Source organism: Drosophila nasuta, chromosome 3 (genome assembly GCF_023558535.2).
Source record: "Drosophila nasuta strain 15112-1781.00 chromosome 3, ASM2355853v1, whole genome shotgun sequence".
NCBI lineage: Eukaryota > Metazoa > Arthropoda > Insecta > Diptera > Drosophilidae > Drosophila > Drosophila nasuta.
The window spans coordinates 40,451,599-40,469,247 of NC_083457.1; the positions used below are offsets into that span (position 1 = coordinate 40,451,599).

At 35.7% G+C, this 17,649-nt stretch overlaps 1 protein-coding gene across 2 annotated transcripts in view; it reads left to right on the forward strand.

The window, feature by feature from the left end:
* The window catches only part of LOC132790575 (uncharacterized), a 56,202-nt gene extending 39,285 nt beyond the window's left edge, over positions 1–16,917 (forward strand). Inside the window, exons 3-6 of one of the 2 annotated variants that reach the window (XM_060799144.1) lie at positions 9,345–9,428; positions 9,501–9,705; positions 11,396–12,543; positions 13,421–16,917. In XM_060799144.1, coding sequence (XP_060655127.1) covers positions 9,345–9,428; positions 9,501–9,705; positions 11,396–12,543; positions 13,421–14,755 — 2,772 coding nt within the window. In that variant the 3' untranslated portion in view covers positions 14,756–16,917. The remainder of the gene's footprint in view (positions 1–9,344; positions 9,429–9,500; positions 9,706–11,395; positions 12,544–13,420) is intronic. The other variant, XM_060799145.1, reaches the window with a different exon arrangement.
* The last annotated feature ends 732 nt before the right edge of the window (positions 16,918–17,649 follow it).

Genomic DNA, 17,649 nt, shown 5'->3' on the forward strand with positions numbered 1-17,649 from the left:
ATGTGTCGCATATTTGCTGCTGCTGTTGCTGCTGCTGTGCGAGAAATAAAAATGTAAATTCTAAATTTTCTACGCACAAGCGAGCATTAGCCCTTTCCCCCTACTTTATGTGTGTGCGATTGTGTTGCCAAAAAACCATCCATACGCACAGCTGTTGGGCGACCATTTTTATTTGCTCTGCGCATTAGACAATAGCGCTCTCTCTCTTTCTCTATCTATCTGTCTCTGCTTACAATGCTGCATGAGTACACAGCAAGAAACACAGCTGCAATCCAGAGGAAGAAAAAAACAACATTCATAGTTTGCTTGACGTTTGTCGATCACATGATTTTGGATTAACATAAAACTGACTGTGTGTTGTGTATTCATGCAAAGGCGGCTTGTGTGCGTTGTCCCGGCAAATATATGCGTAATTTTGTGTATTTAATGCAGTGCCAAATGTTTAACTTGGCCCACAAACACACACACACACACCCAAAGAGACAGAGCGAGAGAGACACACTCAAAATAGACTTGCGTCCCCCCTTTGCAAACCCAAGGCACTCGTCAATGTTTACGCTTATGCTAATTTTGGGCTGATCTGAGTACCGCTTAGTGTATTGCCATGTTGCCTGTTATCCTTCGTCCTGTTCGTACTGTTGTTGCTCTTCTGGATGTTCCTTCCGTTGTGGCTGTTGTTTGTTTGTGCGTTAGTTGGCAATTTGACCAGCACATGCAACAAATTTGATGTGTGCCACATAAGAGCTTTTGAATTGTGATTAAAGCAGCAAATGTCCTTTATTGTGCTACTCCCACGCTCTCATTTAGCCCCTCTATCTCTCTCCCTCTTTTTCTTCGCTTTTTGTTTAATTTACTGAGTTGACATTAGCCACAGAAATTAGCAAATCAAATATTGCAGCTGAACAGCAATACATGAAGCAGCTGTCTCAAATTGCGCCTTCTCTCTTTCTCTATATATGTATATTCATAAAAGTGTTTGTGCCTTTGTCTGTGTATTATTGTATTCAATGCCAACTCTCAGAGCTCTAACCATAAGAGCATGAATGACAAGCAAATTCACTTACTTGTCGGGCTGCTGCCTAATATGTTTTACACAACAAGTTAATCTAACCATAATAATAGTTATAGACAAAGTTTTACTATGCATTTCTCTGCATTAACTTTTCAATCCAACATTGAAATTAAAGCATTCATACAATTAAGAAACAATTCAGTTTATATTTTGTGTCTTTGTGTCATTTTAGTTCATGTTTGCAATCAAACTGCTACATATGTGGTTTCTTTGTGGCTTTGGTTAGATTGTTGTTAGTCATCTTGCAAGCTGCATTGAATGAGTTCTGTCAAACTTATGCTTCTTAGAAATTAAATATAATATAATATGTATAATAGACATTTCTTTGGTCATTCATTTGATATCGTCCCCAGCATTCGATTCTCCTTATTAACAAGTCGTCCATTTAGTATTCATTGATCAGTTTTACTTAGATGATATATTGGGTAGAACTCCTTTCCTAATGCATACCGTATTAGTATTAGTATTAAATGGTCAACTGTTCTTTATACCATTCAGGAACTTGAGCTTAAGTTGCTTCATATCTATTTGGAAAGCTAGCAGCCAGGCACTGCACTAAAATTATTGATTCGTTGGGAATTTGGAATTAGTTTTGAATTGAGAATATTTGTTAGCAAGAGAAGATGCATCTTGATTAATTATAGACTCATTATTGACTACGACGACATATGTATGTTCTACTCGTTTTATGGGATATCCCCAGTTCAAATCAGTAAATAACTTATCTCCTCAAAACTTAGTCAATGAATATTTTTAATTAATAATAATCAAGTGTTTACTTTGAAGTCTTTAGTCTATTTTCCTTTCTCTGATAGCTCTTGGTATGTTTTGTGCTTATTCCCCGCTGAGTCCGTATTAACCGCATAAATCGGCAAATCAAATGCAGCAGTTTAACAATAATACACAAAGCAGTCACTGCAATTTCCCTTTCTCTTGTTTTCTCTCACACAAATTCTCTCCTTCTCTCTTCAGTCCCTTGACAGCGCCTAGAGGCAGAGACTGCGCTGAGCCTGCGGAGCATCCTGTGCCAACTCCCGGAGCACTAAATGTCCAGGCATAAATGACATGCAGATTCACTTTACTTAGTTGCCAGGCTGCTGCGTTGGCAAAGCTTTTGAGCTACTAATTAGATTCAGAAACATCCCTCCTCTGTCCCTTTGCTCTCTTTCATTCCGCTCCACCGCCCACTATTCCGACCCCTTTCCATTACACTACCTGTATGCGTCTCCCCTCCCTCTGCCCTCCTCTCCTCTCTCTCAGCTGCCATTGCAGCATCCCTTGCTCAAGTATATAACTTAATTTACTATGCAATTCACTTGGTTTTTGTTGTTGTTGTTTCTGTTGTTGCTGTCGCTGCAAAATTAATTTTCTCATGATTTAGTTGGCATTTGTGGTTTTGATTTTGCGGTTGAGTGGCCTTTAAAGGCCTCTAGCCCAAGTAAATGGACATCAAAAACGTTAATTAGCGCAAAATATTACGCATACGCCGTGTGTGTTTGTGTGTGTGTGGGAGGGAAATCTATGAGAAATGCGCACATGTAAACACACACCACAGAAAGAAAAACAAAAACAGGGAATGAATGTGGGTCATGTGGCAGGAATTAAAAAGTTCCAAGTGGCATGTGTATTTAATATGTCCCCGCAATTACAGGTTTACTTTCACCTCGTTTATACGCTGACATTATTCTGAATTAGTCTGAGCTTAACATAAGCTGCAGTTGGACATTATAATTGGAACTAGCATTGGCAATAAAACACTGACAGCGTGACACATTCATATATATTTATTTATTTAGGATATAGCTTTGCCTTGACTACTGCTTAATGGCAAAAATCTGTGATTGCATTTGAATGTTGCTGAAATATCTTTTTTCCGATGTTTTGGTTAACGCGCATATTAAAGGAGATGCTAGGATTATTTGCTGAATGTGATTAAATAATTTAATAAGAAAATGTACATATAAGATGTTGTTAAGTAAGAAAGTATAAAATCTACATTCTAGTCGTTGGAACTTAACAATTAAATAAATAATTAAAATGATTTAATTCGAGAATCAAGTACTCAAATTTCATTACTTCCGTTGGAATTCATTAGTTAAATAATTAATTTAAAAATATGTACATACATATGTACATTCTACATTAAATTTATAATAAATTTCCCCCATTTTATTTTAAAATCATTTTTTTTAATTTAATGCAGTCAAAATTCTTCAGGCGTACAATACACATTATGTTCGTGTATGAATTTTTTAGTTCAACTTTAAATTTCCTACAAATTTTCTATAATTTGATTTATTAAGTTCTTTGGAATATTCTTTGCTAATACAATAGTTTACAGTTTCTTTTTTAAAACAGTCATAAAAAGTAAATTGTATTCACCAGCTTTTAATTTTTCACAACGAGAAAACTTTCGCGTTTTTTTTTTCGTTTTTAAAAGCAAACTTTACTTCACTTCAATTAATATTTTGACAGCTCTCTTTGAATACTCTTGAATACTCTTCAATGCAATTTGGCAGCTTTTTTAACTGTTCAATTTGTTTTAATCGCATTGCTCTTTCTTTGTGTCTAAAGCAATATTATTTTTAAAAGTGTTAGCATTGACAGCTTTCTGTATTCACCACAAATTCGTATTTCTTTTTATGTGTTCAACCGATACAAACAAATATCAAAAGTATTCAGTTTTTAGTTTCTGCCAAAAAAGAAAAAGAAATGCAATGAAATGACATTCAATTGAATTCGTCACGATTGACAGCGCTTTCCATCATGCTGCGCAAGTTGACATGTTTCATAAATAAATGAAATGCAGTTCGGTTTTAAATTAAAGCAATTAAATAAAAACTTTTTATTTCGAAAGTGATTTTCATTTAAATAATGAAGTTACGCTTTAATTTTGGTGATTGATATGCTTTTATATGATTTATATTCCAGCAGATCGTTTAATTTATTATATTCGCAGAATATTTAAGTTTTCAATCACAGCAGTAATATATGAAGAAAAAACGTAATAAAATCAAGAAAAATTTAAAAAAAATATGAAAATGCATGAATAGCGATGATATACCTTATAACATATATCCTTATACAATGTCACAGTTGGAGTTCGAAAATAAAGTCTTAAATCAATAAAAAATTCTATAATAATTCTAGATTTGCTAATAGGTCAAAATGGAACTCCTGACTGAAAATGTCAAATGAAAATCAAAAGTTCTTAAATGTTGATTGTTAATTGTTTGATTGAGCACACTTTTTAACATTTAAACACATCTTATTTGTTATTTATTGTATGTTCTTTTATTAAAATGCAATTTGCTGTCCACTTTCATATGTCATAAAAATCGGATTTATTAGAACTTATGTTAAATGCTGTGACACTTTTTTGGGAAACATTGGGAATTTCTTTCGTGTCTGAGCATTTTTCACTCTGTCACATTCAACGTGAGTGAGTTGGCGGCTCTTTTTAACTGTCAAAGCCGTGTAAATCAACGCATATCGTGATATGACAGAGTCCTCTGGACATGTTTCTGGGCACTGCGTCTGCATAAACCTCACCTTGCATGACAGCATTCTTGTTGTTGTTTATGTTGTTGCTGGTGTTGTTGCCGTAACCACGACGGGAACACAAAAACGAGCCTGCGACCAAGCGAACAGCAATCACCCCCAGGGATTCCCCTCATTTCCTTCTTTTCGCTTGCGGTCAGTTGGTCGCCGGTCAGCAAACAAGCGTAAAATTGCACAAAAACAGTGTGAGAGAAAGAGTGTGGCAGAGGCAATGAAAAACAACAACACAAAAAAGAGGAAAGCAAAGAAAAATGAGAGAGAGAGAGAAGATGCAGTGGAAAAGCGGCACAAAAGGCAATCAAACTTGCGGCCTATGAATGTGGTTCTCTCCCCACCCCTCACCTCGTCACGTTTTGTTTTTTCCATATTTGTTTTTGCATGCATGCGTCATGCATTTTGCCCATTGACAGTGCAATTATGCTGCATTGATGATGTTTGATTAGGAAAAGTCTCTTAAATGTAAGAGTATTCGAACAGCAGCTGCGGGGGATTTTAGTTATTGAAATTAAATGCATACAATTCGCAACACGCGCTAATGATTCAATTATCCTTATTACTTTGCCATGCACACACTCTGAGAGAGAGAGAGAAACAAACAACACACAATCAAACAATGTTAAATATGCATGTGGTGTACTACTGTGCACACACACACACACACACACTCTGAACACACACATTCTGAACACACACATATGGCAGACATGCATTGACCGCGCTTGGTTTAATTAAAACCGAACCCCGAACTCAAACGAAACTCAATCGATGGCCACGTCGCTGTTGCACGTTTTAAATTTAGCACAGCACTTGTCCAGGCATCCAGGCCACGCCTTCAACGCCCCCCTTCTTCCTTTTGGCTCTATGTGAGTGGCAGCCCCGATGGGCACTTCATTAAAGTGTGTAAAGTTGAACAATTTATTTGCATCATGCGCCAAGCGTTCCATGTTATTGAGTTTGAATGGTGATTGATGCAACCTGCCCCGGTCAATGCAGCAATGCCGTAAATTTTAGCACTGCATTTTGCACCCGTCCTTGGCAAAGTCTCCTTCCTGTCGTCTCCTATTGCCTCCTATCGTCGCACCTTTGAGACCTGTGTGCACCTCTCTCTCTCTCTCTCTTTTTCTCTGTATTTGTGGCCTTTAAACTGCACCACAACTTACAGCCTGTGCTTTCCCATTTTGGCTTGGCCATTTCTTGACAGGCTCTACCTTTCAGGTATGCCACATGGCCTCCGAACATCTGACCTTTTGCTGCCTCTGCCGCTGCCGTTGACGTTGTTAATGCTAATGCAGTGGACGCTTTTTTTCAGTTGCACTCAACTACGTCAAATCACTTGTTAATATTAGTGCAAGGACAGCAGAAGATTAATAGAACAAGAAAGTTTTATATAAAACAAATTGCTGTTCGGCCATGAGTTTATATAATAAAATAAAAATAATCAGTAAGCGTTATTTGGAAGTATTTCATTAACAATTGTGTTTATTTTACTAATACTGGGAAATAATTAAATTTAAAAAAAATAGAGAGAAATTTCCTACGTGGTTGATACATTAATGGAATAAGTAAATCTATTTACGTATGAATTAAATCTAATTTATTTTTTGCCTGTATAATGTCAATAATAGAATGTTGGCAAGCAAATAATCAATTGCAGCAAAATTAAAACGCTTTAGTTCTGAGAACTTGACTATTAAATACTTATTAGATAGAACGAAGGAATTAAAATACGTTTACATGAATAAATAAATTAATATCCAAGTTTTAGGACCCTAAGGAAGAAATTGTTTTTTCTTTGTCTGCCGTTTAATATATTTAAAATTGAATAAATTACTTGACTATATTGAATATATTAAAAAAAAATTAAAAGTACAAAGTCTTTTAAATATTATCTAAGTCTAACACATAGATCTTAAATTCAAGTTTTTATTTATTAACAGGATTATCTTTTAGTTAGCATGTAAGAAAGGCAGTACTTTGTCCCTGCTTGTTGGTTGCTGTTTATTATAAATGCCATAAATAAATACAAATAATTGAATTGTTGATTTTTAAAACATTTTCTGAGGCATAACTTAAAAAAAAGATTCACTCTCTGTTCATAAAATTGAATTTGAAAATTTTATTAAATTTATGGAAATATTCAAGAATAAAGGAAGATTCTTTTTCTACAGTTTGTTCCTCTCTTCATGTCTGATTAAATAGATTTGCATGATATATTTTTTATTAAAACAAAATGACTATACTTTAAAAAAATAATTGATAAACTGGGGCTACTGCCTGGATCAAAAAAATATTCTTTATTAACAGCAAGTGATTCCTAAAAAGGTTTTGCTCAGTTCAATAAATTTATTTTATAAATTGTGTTGTATTCATATATAGTAGTAGGGAGTAGTAAGAAACACAGAAATTGTTGTCCCCATTCTTTTCACTGTCTATTCATGATTGATTACGTAGATTAACATGTTATAGTTTCTATTAAAAACAAAATTATCCGAAAAAAAGATCTTATTAATTAACAGCAATATATTGATTCGTACAAAAGCTTTTGCTCAGTTCAATAAATTCATTGCATAATTTCTTTTATACAGTATTTACTTCCCCCTTTGTTTTCGTCTTTCTTTTTTTATGCTTCATTTAATTAAGTTGCATCTCTATCGTGTGCTGTCAATCAAGTTTCAATTATCGCAGCTAATTTCGCAGCTTTTTAAATCTCACGCTAACCCAGCGACCAACTTCCCGTGGCCCCCAAATTGATATATATATTCTCGTATATAGAACATGCATATCTATATCTATAGAATGCAGCACAGTTACTGCTGCTGCTGCTGCATCTGGCATTGGGGCTAGAGTTTATTTCATTTCCATTGCATGCACTTTTTATATATAATTTTAGCTTTCCTTCTTTTTTGTTCTATTAAAAAAATCGCTGCAAGGCAAAGCACGCACAAAAAAAGTAATAAAATGCCAGGATAAACGAAAAATCGGAGGGCATCAAAAAAAATAAGAAGTGAAGTAGAAAAAGGGAGCATACCAAATGCAAGTGGCGGCATTTTGCAGTTTTTCACTGCGATGCGGCGTGAAAATGCACGGGAAACCGAAGCAAAAAAATAACAAGTAAGAAAGTTGCAATTGAGTGTGCTCGACTGTGAGATACTTGTTACCTATTTTCTATGAAAGGGAAACAGCGCGGTATTATTCTTAAAATATACAAAATCAATATACCGGAAATACTAAAAGCAGAGCGGTGTTATTCTTAAAATATACATAATTAATATACTAAGAATACATAAATATTATATACTGATATCTATATTTTGTATATTGATATACCATTACGTTACCATTACCATCGAAGATTAGTACACCTTAGATTTTATTTTGAATATCTATATACTACTACATTAAGAATATACCACATATAAGATACAAAATATACCAGATTACCAACCAAAGCAACTAACACCCGACTAATATACTAAAATATACAAAATAAATACCCAAGTCTATATTTGGAATATTAATATACGACTAAATATTACAACTAACGCTTTATGTTGTATATCTTTAGACTACATTCAAAATATACCATATAAAAGGTACAAAATATACCAGATTTCAAACCAAAGTAACTAACACCCGAGTTTTAAATCTCTTTTTTGTCATATAAAATTATTTCTTGAATAAACTTATGACACCCTTTTCAACGCAATGGGTAGTTGGTATAAAAACACAAAAAATAACGGTGTGACGTGGCGTGTAAGTGTTGGTAAACGCGATGCGAAATGCCTCAATGCTTTTTGTCTCGCAGTATTGTAACATGGCATTGTTGTAGTTGTTTTGCCTAGAGAATAATGTAGGTCAGCAATGCGGTAGAACTACAGATGCTGTTCCCGATGTCGATGCTTTTGCTTGAATACCCTATAAGAGCAGTCCAAATGGGGTATACTATATATGAGAGTATAAAGTAATGAAGTGGAAAAAAAGCAATAGTTGTAAAAGTATTTGCGACTTAAAAGCTTCTTCTTTGGCGTCCTTTCCAACTTACAGCATAATTTTGTTGCAAGTGCAAGTGTGTGGCCAAAAGTTGAGATGCGCAATAACGATGACAATAAAATGTCTTTTTGCGACAATCGCAACAATTTTTGTGGCTTTTGAGCAAAAGCTGAAGCAGCACTCAAAGTTGTATACGACTTGTAGTGCAGTATTTTCAGTGTCGAGCTCTTTGCGAGAATGTAATTCTCGTTGCAGTTCCAGTTGCAGTCACTGTAGCTGTTGCTGTTGTTTAACAAGTTCGAGTGCACAGCGCATTTGTAAAATTTAAGAAGCATCTAAAGTTTTGTGTGCCACACTAACACACACACACACACACACACACATAAGAAAAGAACTTTGGCGGCTGTTGCTGACACCAAAAACACAAAAGCGACAGCAACAAACTGAAAGAGAAAAAAAAAAACAAAAAGTTTGTTTAACAATGTGTAAAGAAGCTGAGAAATGGTTTTGGGCGTAAAATGACAAAAGGGGAAGAGGCGCGGAGGGTGAGAAAACCAAAAGGCAAACATATTTGACATTTGCATGCGAAAAGTGTCAAAAGGAGGAACACAACACAACACACACACATACATATGAGAGGACTTTTCCACATCCGTTACTGTCTTATCTTTGCTGTATTGTTGTCTCACTCACTCAGTGTCTCCTTCTCTTTCTCTTGCAGGAACGCTACAAGGCCGACATTAGTCTTGCCATACAATTGCTGCAGTGCAAACCGGACAGTTTTGTGCCACAGAAAGTGTCCTCGGTGAGTGTCGATTATCCGTTTATCACGTATACGCAGCGTAACACAAATATTATCGTTTTCGTTTCGTTTTAGCTGCCAATTGAGATACAATCGAAGGTGTCGGCCTATATGCGATTGGAGACGAACTCGCATTCGGATTCAGAGTGCAGCAATAGTGGTGTGGGCGTGGCAACCACCGCTTCCTATAAAGTGCTTCCGGTCTCGGATTCGCCGCCGCCAGCGCCATGCCCCTTTCCGCCCACCGCGATGGTGTATTCAATGCGGGGCCTCGGTAAGTGTTAGTAGACCATGTTGATTTTGATTTGATTTGGATTTTGTTATTAGTTTTATTTTGCTTCCCTCCCCCAACATCCTTTATTTCTCTCCTTTTTTTTTGCGTGCGCAAATCGAATTCAATTTCGTTATTTAAATGCAATTGCGTAGTTATTATTATTATTTATTCTATTTTCATTTATTTCCTAGCCACACACTCACACACAACTCGTAATTCCTTTTCGAATTCGAGCTCAACTTAATCATCAACTGCATCAAACTCATTCGCACGTTCAATTTATGCATTTCAATTATTTATTCTTATTTCTACCACGTATTGATGGCGCTTCAGAGGTTGGATAACAAAAAGCACATATTTTTCCATTTTTGTATTAAATACAAAACACTCGTAAATATGTTCGCTTGTATTAACTGAAAAAGCAAGAAAATAGTTTTATGCGTAGCCTAAATTTAACATATTTTCTATGAAATATCAAATTCCTTTTTATTTTAGTAAATAGAGTGCCAAGATTTATTTTCCTTTCAGAATATTTTTTAGTACCACAAAATTTCACTTAAAAACATATTTATTCAAGATAAAATTGCAGTAGTTTTTCTCAATGAGTAACTGGCGCCATCTATCGCTTAGAAGCAAACCTTTATTTTACTCAATACGTTTGCACAGAGTATCTTTTAGCCCATCACTCAGTCACTTCAATACTTGGTTTTAATTGCAAATACTTTATGGTAAATGCTCCATCATTATTTTCATTTCATTTTAATTTTAATTTAATTTTTAATTTATTGGTGTAGTTTCAATTACAGCTCAAATTTACTGTAAATAACTTTGCGACATTTTGTGTTTGGTTTGTATTAAATTAACCGTGTGTCTATGTGTTTGTTTTAACAATATTTACGATAGCCATTTTGTGGAAATATTCGGCAATGTTTGCGTTATAAATGAGTCCTGCAATAAATTATATAAATTGACTAAGAAATTGACAGTGTGTTTTTAATTTGCATTTAGCAAATGAGGTGAAATTTGCATTGCAAGCGAATTTTGTAAACTGAGAAGTTTAAGCATATAATCAAAATGGTTAAGAGTTAAACTAGATGAAGAGTTATTTTACATGCATTCGTTTTCTGCTTGAACAATTGGTTTAATTGAGTTCGACCTGAAAATAATTTAAATTACATTTAAGTTGTGTTATCATTTAAAAATAACATTCGTCATTCTCGACTATTTTAGTAGTTTCAAATTACTATTAAATAAAATGACTAAATTTATCTGAGAAGGAACACGACACAAGGTTTAATGAATTACCAAATGAAGTTATTGTTATATAAATTGAGAAATAGTGGAAATGTTGAGTTATAGGCTTCAAGAGCAAGTTCTCGTTAAACCATTATATTAAGTCCTCAATAATATAGTCAATAAATAAATAAATAAATACAAAATATTTTTCAAGCGTTTGATAGTTTGAAATTCAACTAATAAACTAGACAATAAGATTTAATTATCAATTCAAGTTGGTTTTGATTGAGAGTATTTTAAGCATTTAGTTGTATATTAATAAAGACAATTTCGACAATAATATAAATGATTTTCTTTATATAAATAACACTTATTGTTAGCTCAAACATTGCCTGAAGTATTTCCACACTTTTAAATACTTTTCCATAGCTAACAGTTTGTTTCCTTGCACCTTTAACAGATGCTGCCAATGGCAATGCGCCACAAGCCACAGCAACAGCAACCAGCAACAACAACAACAACAACAGCACCGCAAAAGACACCGCCAACAACAATAACAACAACAACAGCCTTACAAATGGCAAACACAACAACAGCAGCAGCAAATTTAGCTCAACTCAAACACTAAATGGTCAACCAAAGAACAGCAGTAACAACAACAACAACAACTCCGATCCGGAGATGATTTCACCCACAGTGATGGCCAAGTTTCTGGAGGAGGAGCTGAAAGCGAACGATGTCAAGCACTGCGATACATGTCAGTGCAGCAAACAGGATCTCACAGTGCTGGCGGATGTCTCACGTTCCTACACGGTGGCCACCCAAACACCTCACAGTCTGGCGACTGTGAATGAGCCGCTGACTCAGCTGTGTTTGCGGTGTCACAGCAATCTGAATTCACCGTCGCGCACCAACAGTCCGTACTTGATGAAACTGGTCAAGTCAAGTGATTCGGTCATCTCGGAGACGAAAAGTTCTGTCTCGGATCTGAATGATATGGACAAACTGTTTACACCGCCCAAGAAGGATGATTTAATGGTGAATCCCATACTGGGTCATCACAGACTCTGCGAACGCACCGCGGGTCAGGATTATGCGGCCAGCAAGCTCACCGCCTCGACCATGATGTATCCCACCACACATCTGGGAGCGTATGCGGCCGAAAAGTATCTGCTCGAGACAAGTAATTTGGGCCAACTGCGCTCCGGCTATCAGCGACGTTTTCTCGATGGCGGCGGCACAGCGTTGCAACTGCTCAACAAGTACGAGGCAACAACGGCAACAGCTGCCACGAATGCTCAGGAACTGGAGATGGAGGATGAGGTTAGTAAGCCGCTGCTGGCGGGAATCTCGCAACCGAATCTGCTCGAGACAGAGCAAATAGCGGCGCAGCCTCCGCCACCTTCCGCTCAGCCCACGAAGCCGGAGGATGTGTGCGAACCGCAGCCAGCGAAGCCGATGCCAACGCCAACTCAAGTGGCCAGTGGGTCGCAGCTGAAATCGAACACCTCGGGCAGCGTTCAGAGTCTGTGGAGCAACAAGACGAGCAGCTGCGAGGGCGCCAAAATGTTTGAGACATTCAACAGGAATCTCATCAAGACCATTAAGGTAATGTTCACAAATGAAAAAAATGTTTTAATTAAATTGGATTTAAACTTACAAAGAGAGCGAATAAATTTATAGCTGTATTTATCGAAATATACAAAAATTACAGTTTTAAATAGAGACTGCACATTATAAAATCTGACTAAACTTGACTAAAAATAAAACGTTATGAAAATCTAGAAATTAACTTGACAAAATACAGAATAAGCAAAAATATGAGAAAAAATTTATAAATCTTTAATATTCAGAAATTGATATAAATTTATTTTTCATTTTTAAATATGAATCTTGACATGGGATATTTAATTTTTGATAATTTACTTTGTGTAATATAATTTGTGTTCGCTTTGTTAACACAAATTATAATTTTTATTAACTTTATATTATAAAAAAAGAAATATATATAAAATACGAAACTGAAAATTATCTTTTGGTTTATGTTGATTTAAAATTTCAAATAATTAAAATTCAGCTTACTTTTTTCATAGTATGAATACCTTTTTTTAATTTATTCACTATTATGTACAATAGTACATATTCAGACGATTCAAACGAACGCTTAAATTCTTTATTTGCCAAATGAAATATTTTGTATTAATTCACAATAAGTATTGACATTAGCAATAAGCAAAATAAAAGACTTAAAGATTTACTGAAAGCGTCATAAGGTTTTAAGAACTTAATTTTAGTAATGTGAAGTTCATATTGTTTAAAGTATTTTAATCATAGATGAAGCATTTTAGAAAGTGTCTGTTCTGTCTGTTGTTAAAACACTTATAGTTAAGAGGCAAAGAGGCAAAAATTCTTCTGAAAGCAAAAATTTGCTTTAATTAATTTTCTCTTTAGTGACTCAAACTAATTTTCTCTCTCTTTTTTGTAGGCGGAGAATCCGAAGTACCGTGGTCCACGTCTCTGTGCCATGCGCATCCAGCAGAATGGCCAGAGCAACATATTGCTGGACAATCTGGAGTCCATTGAGACGCATCTGCCGGTGATCTACAAGCGACGCGAGCGATTGCTCGATGAGGAGCTCAACGATGGCAAGGACATCATCACGTCGAAGGAGAGCAATGCGGCAGCCGCAGTCGATGCGTGGCAAGCATCTGTTGCGCCGCATGAGACTGTGGCGCTGCAGCCAGTGCTGGAGCCACAGGTGGAGCAAAAAGAGACTGAGAAGTTGGCCCAGCAACAAGTGGAAGTAGTTGCCACAGCAACAAATGCCACTGGCGCTGCCGTGGAAGCAACAACAGCCGCAGTTGTGGCAGCAGCAGCAGCTGCCTCACCCAAGCACTCGGCACACTCGAGTTCGCTAAGCGATGCCATCGACTATCAGGAGAGTGTGTTGCTGCGACGCCAGCAGCTGAATCGGGTGGCCGAATGGGTTCAGCACAACACACAGCAACTGGAGCAGCGAGCACTGCAACAGCCAGCACTGCCAAGTGATTCCAATTCCGGGACAGAGCGTCAATCGTCGTACTCCACACTCGACCACATGGATGCCATATCCATCGAGAAGCTGAGCATGGATTCGGGCTACAAGACAACGCCCCAACAGCTGACCAATGGCTATGCGGATGCGGGCAAATCCACCGAGGATTCGCTGTCACCCAAAACAGACATCACCAGCAATTCGCTGCCCGAGCCGTGTCCCGGAGCAGTGTCATCCACAGTGCAACTGACAACCAAGAAAGCTGAGCTTTGCACCACCTACTACAGACGCACCACACGCTCGGGGCTGCCCGTGGCTTATACGACAACCACGCTGCCAGCAGCAACAACAACAACAACAGGAAATGTTGCTGCCACGGGTGACTCTTCATCGGGTAGTTCCCCCGCGTTGCAATGTCCCGAACAGCCGACGTGTGATATCCTCAACTACAAATACTATCCGAATGATACGGACAAGACGCGTTCGGTGCAAGCGGAGCTGCATACGACCACACAGCATGTGGACATTGCCCAGATGGAGTACAATGTGAAACAGTTTCTGCTCAAGCAGAACGAATGGTCGATGCGGGGCGAGACAACGTCTGGACAAACTGCTGGCAATGGAAGTGGAAATGTCAGTGGATCAGCTGCTGCTCCACGCCTAATGCGACACACACGATTGCTGGGACCGGGGTTGGGGGAGCGTGTGAGAATGGCCACGCCTGGGGGCGCTGTGGCAGCCACGCCCAGTGCTTTGGCGCCGCACAGAACTGAAACGAATTTATAAGCAGCGACGCAAGAGGGCCAGAAAAAGAATCAAGATTCATCAATGAAGAAACCAAATTGTATTCTAGTTTAGTTTGGCAGACAAAATTGCGATCAAGTGGCGCAGAGCATACTTAACTATATATACTAGTAAATGTACGATATATATATACATAAAACTAAATGTAATACTTTAAACAATGTCTAGGCTAGCAAAGAAGCTTCAGCATTGCAGCTACCAAAGGGGGCAAGTTGAGGGCGTTGTTAGTGTCTGCAATACAAACAATGTTTTAGTTCAACTTTAACTAAATGTTGATTTGATTCTATATACTATACATTTCTTAGGTCTTCCTGCTGCTGTAAAAAAACTGTATAAACTGTAGTGTAACTCATAGAGATCGCTGAACAACACGCTGAACGATTTCTTTGGCTGCGCAAGTCTTCCTCGAGTCGAGTCTACCATCGTTTCTTCTTATAAATAAACTTGCTGAGGAGTTGATATACATGTATTTGTTTAAGAATTTTTAACATAGTAAAAAATTAAACCGAAAACTTTTTTACAATTGTCTGTCTGAAAAAAAACATTCTATTCAAATTTTAAAAATTTGTAGGGGGAAATTCCTTTGAATCTGTAAATTTACTAACAAAGAAATGTAAGTTTATTTGGATCTGTAAGTTGTTTAACAGTTTCTTATTTATGATACCAATCGGTTCAGAGCAATATATTTTATAGTTGCTTTCCATTTAATACATACATGTATGATCATCATTTATATTGCTTAAGAAATTTTCATGTAACTCAGAAAATATCAATTTTATATTTCTTTTGATACATTCACTAAAGATCAAATATCAAATTATTTTTAAAAATATTAAAGAAATTGATATGATATTTTACTTTATACTTTGATCAAAGCGTATTAATCAAAGTTGTATTCAGATGATCACTGTAATATGAAAAATATTAAAGAAAAGAAACCAGATTTCAAATATATCCGTTACATATTTTTAAAATATATGAAACTTCTATGGAACCAATGAATCCAAAATTTTCAATATTTCTGGAAAGTTTTCAATCACAAATTTCTTCAATTTCAAGCTTAGATGTTATTAGATTATATCTCCAACTTCTCCTCAAGATTATTCCATATTCGGCCAGCCGAAGCGAGCTTTTCTTAGCCAGTTCTTGATCACTCCTCGATTACATTGCAACGCCTCGCTTGCCTCAGCATATTTAAAGCATATGATTATTCCATATGATATTCAAATTTTGCATTACCTTTTTGGTGTCTGCATGTTAATCGCCCTCATTTAATAATACTTACTTATATCTGCCTAGGCTCTAACGATAACTTAAATATATATATATAAAATATGCTATATAAAATGATATGTGTAAACAACAACAATCGATTGATAATGTATTTGATAAGCGCATTATATTTTCTAGATTCCAATTGTGCAATATTTGTTATTAGCGTGAAACAAAAACCAAGCGTAAAGAAAAAAGATCAAAAAAATGAAAACAAAAAACGAATTTTTATTTTTATAAAATGCGACCAAAAAAAAAAATGATGAAGAAATGAGAAAATTAATGCATGAGATGATCCTTTCGAGAGTTCTACATTAAGTTAAAGTACTATATACATTTCCGCAAATGCACGGCTAAAACTCATTATTAAAAAAGCATAAAAAAAAATGACGAAAAGATTAAAAAATACCGCCAAGAACCTGCCTAATGTTAGCTTCTATGATATAGCAGCCGCTCTATAACTAACCTATATACAAGTGTAACTGTACCTTCTTAGTAAAAATTTGCAGCAACTGTACTCATTCCTGCCCATTAGATGACCTTCATACAAACAAACTAAACCAGCCTACATAAGTACTACATACATACTCTCTCCTTCACTATATATCCTTTACTCGTTCGTACATACAAACAAAAAGAAACAAACATGTATATGATATTTATGTGTACTCCGAAAAAATTGAAATTGCTTAAGAAAATTAAATGCAGATTTTCTTCTGTTTGAGAACCATACAAAATATGTATCTTTGGCGAAGCCAAAGTTGAAATACTCTTGCAGAATTGTTGCTTTGGGAGTTCTATTCACTAAACTGACTCACTCAAATGAAAGCCCCAATTTATTATACTTCAGAATGAAATTATATTTTAACAATTTATTAGAAATGTCAGAAATTTTCGATGCTTAAATTCTCTTTTATTCCGATCGACGCTATTGTGATGTAGTTAAATTTATGAATCTTTTGACTTTGATCGGAATAAATGCTTTTCAATTGTCATACGAAATTGGTAGACTTGAATTTTGAAGACTTGACAGAAAATGTATTTAATCTGACTATATGTTATTGAAGATATAATTTTACATTGCGAAATTCTACTAAAAATTTTTTAATTACTTTGGTTGATAATCTAGTATATTTTCAGTATATGGTGTATATTAATTGGATACAGTATATTTATTATATCGTCATACCGAATATTTCTCTTAGTATATTTTAGTATTTTTCTGAGTATTAATTTGGTATTTTTAAACAGACTATTCTATAAATAGAAAGAGTTAATATACAGAAAAAATACTCTAATATACTTATATACTATATATTCTTTAAAATCTTCACTTTTAAATTTCTTCAAAAAGGTCTTTTTTTATCAATTTTAGATTATTCCTTAAAAATAAATAAGACCTTCTTCAAGGGTATTGGGAAAATTATAATCTGCAGCTAAAATGTCAAAGCGTATGCATTGTATCGTATACGATATTTAAAACACATATAAACGTATCTGAACAGACATATGATGCCCTCACAAACACACTCTCACGTACATAAACACCATACATATATATTTACATATATACTGCATCACATATATACACCCATATACATACC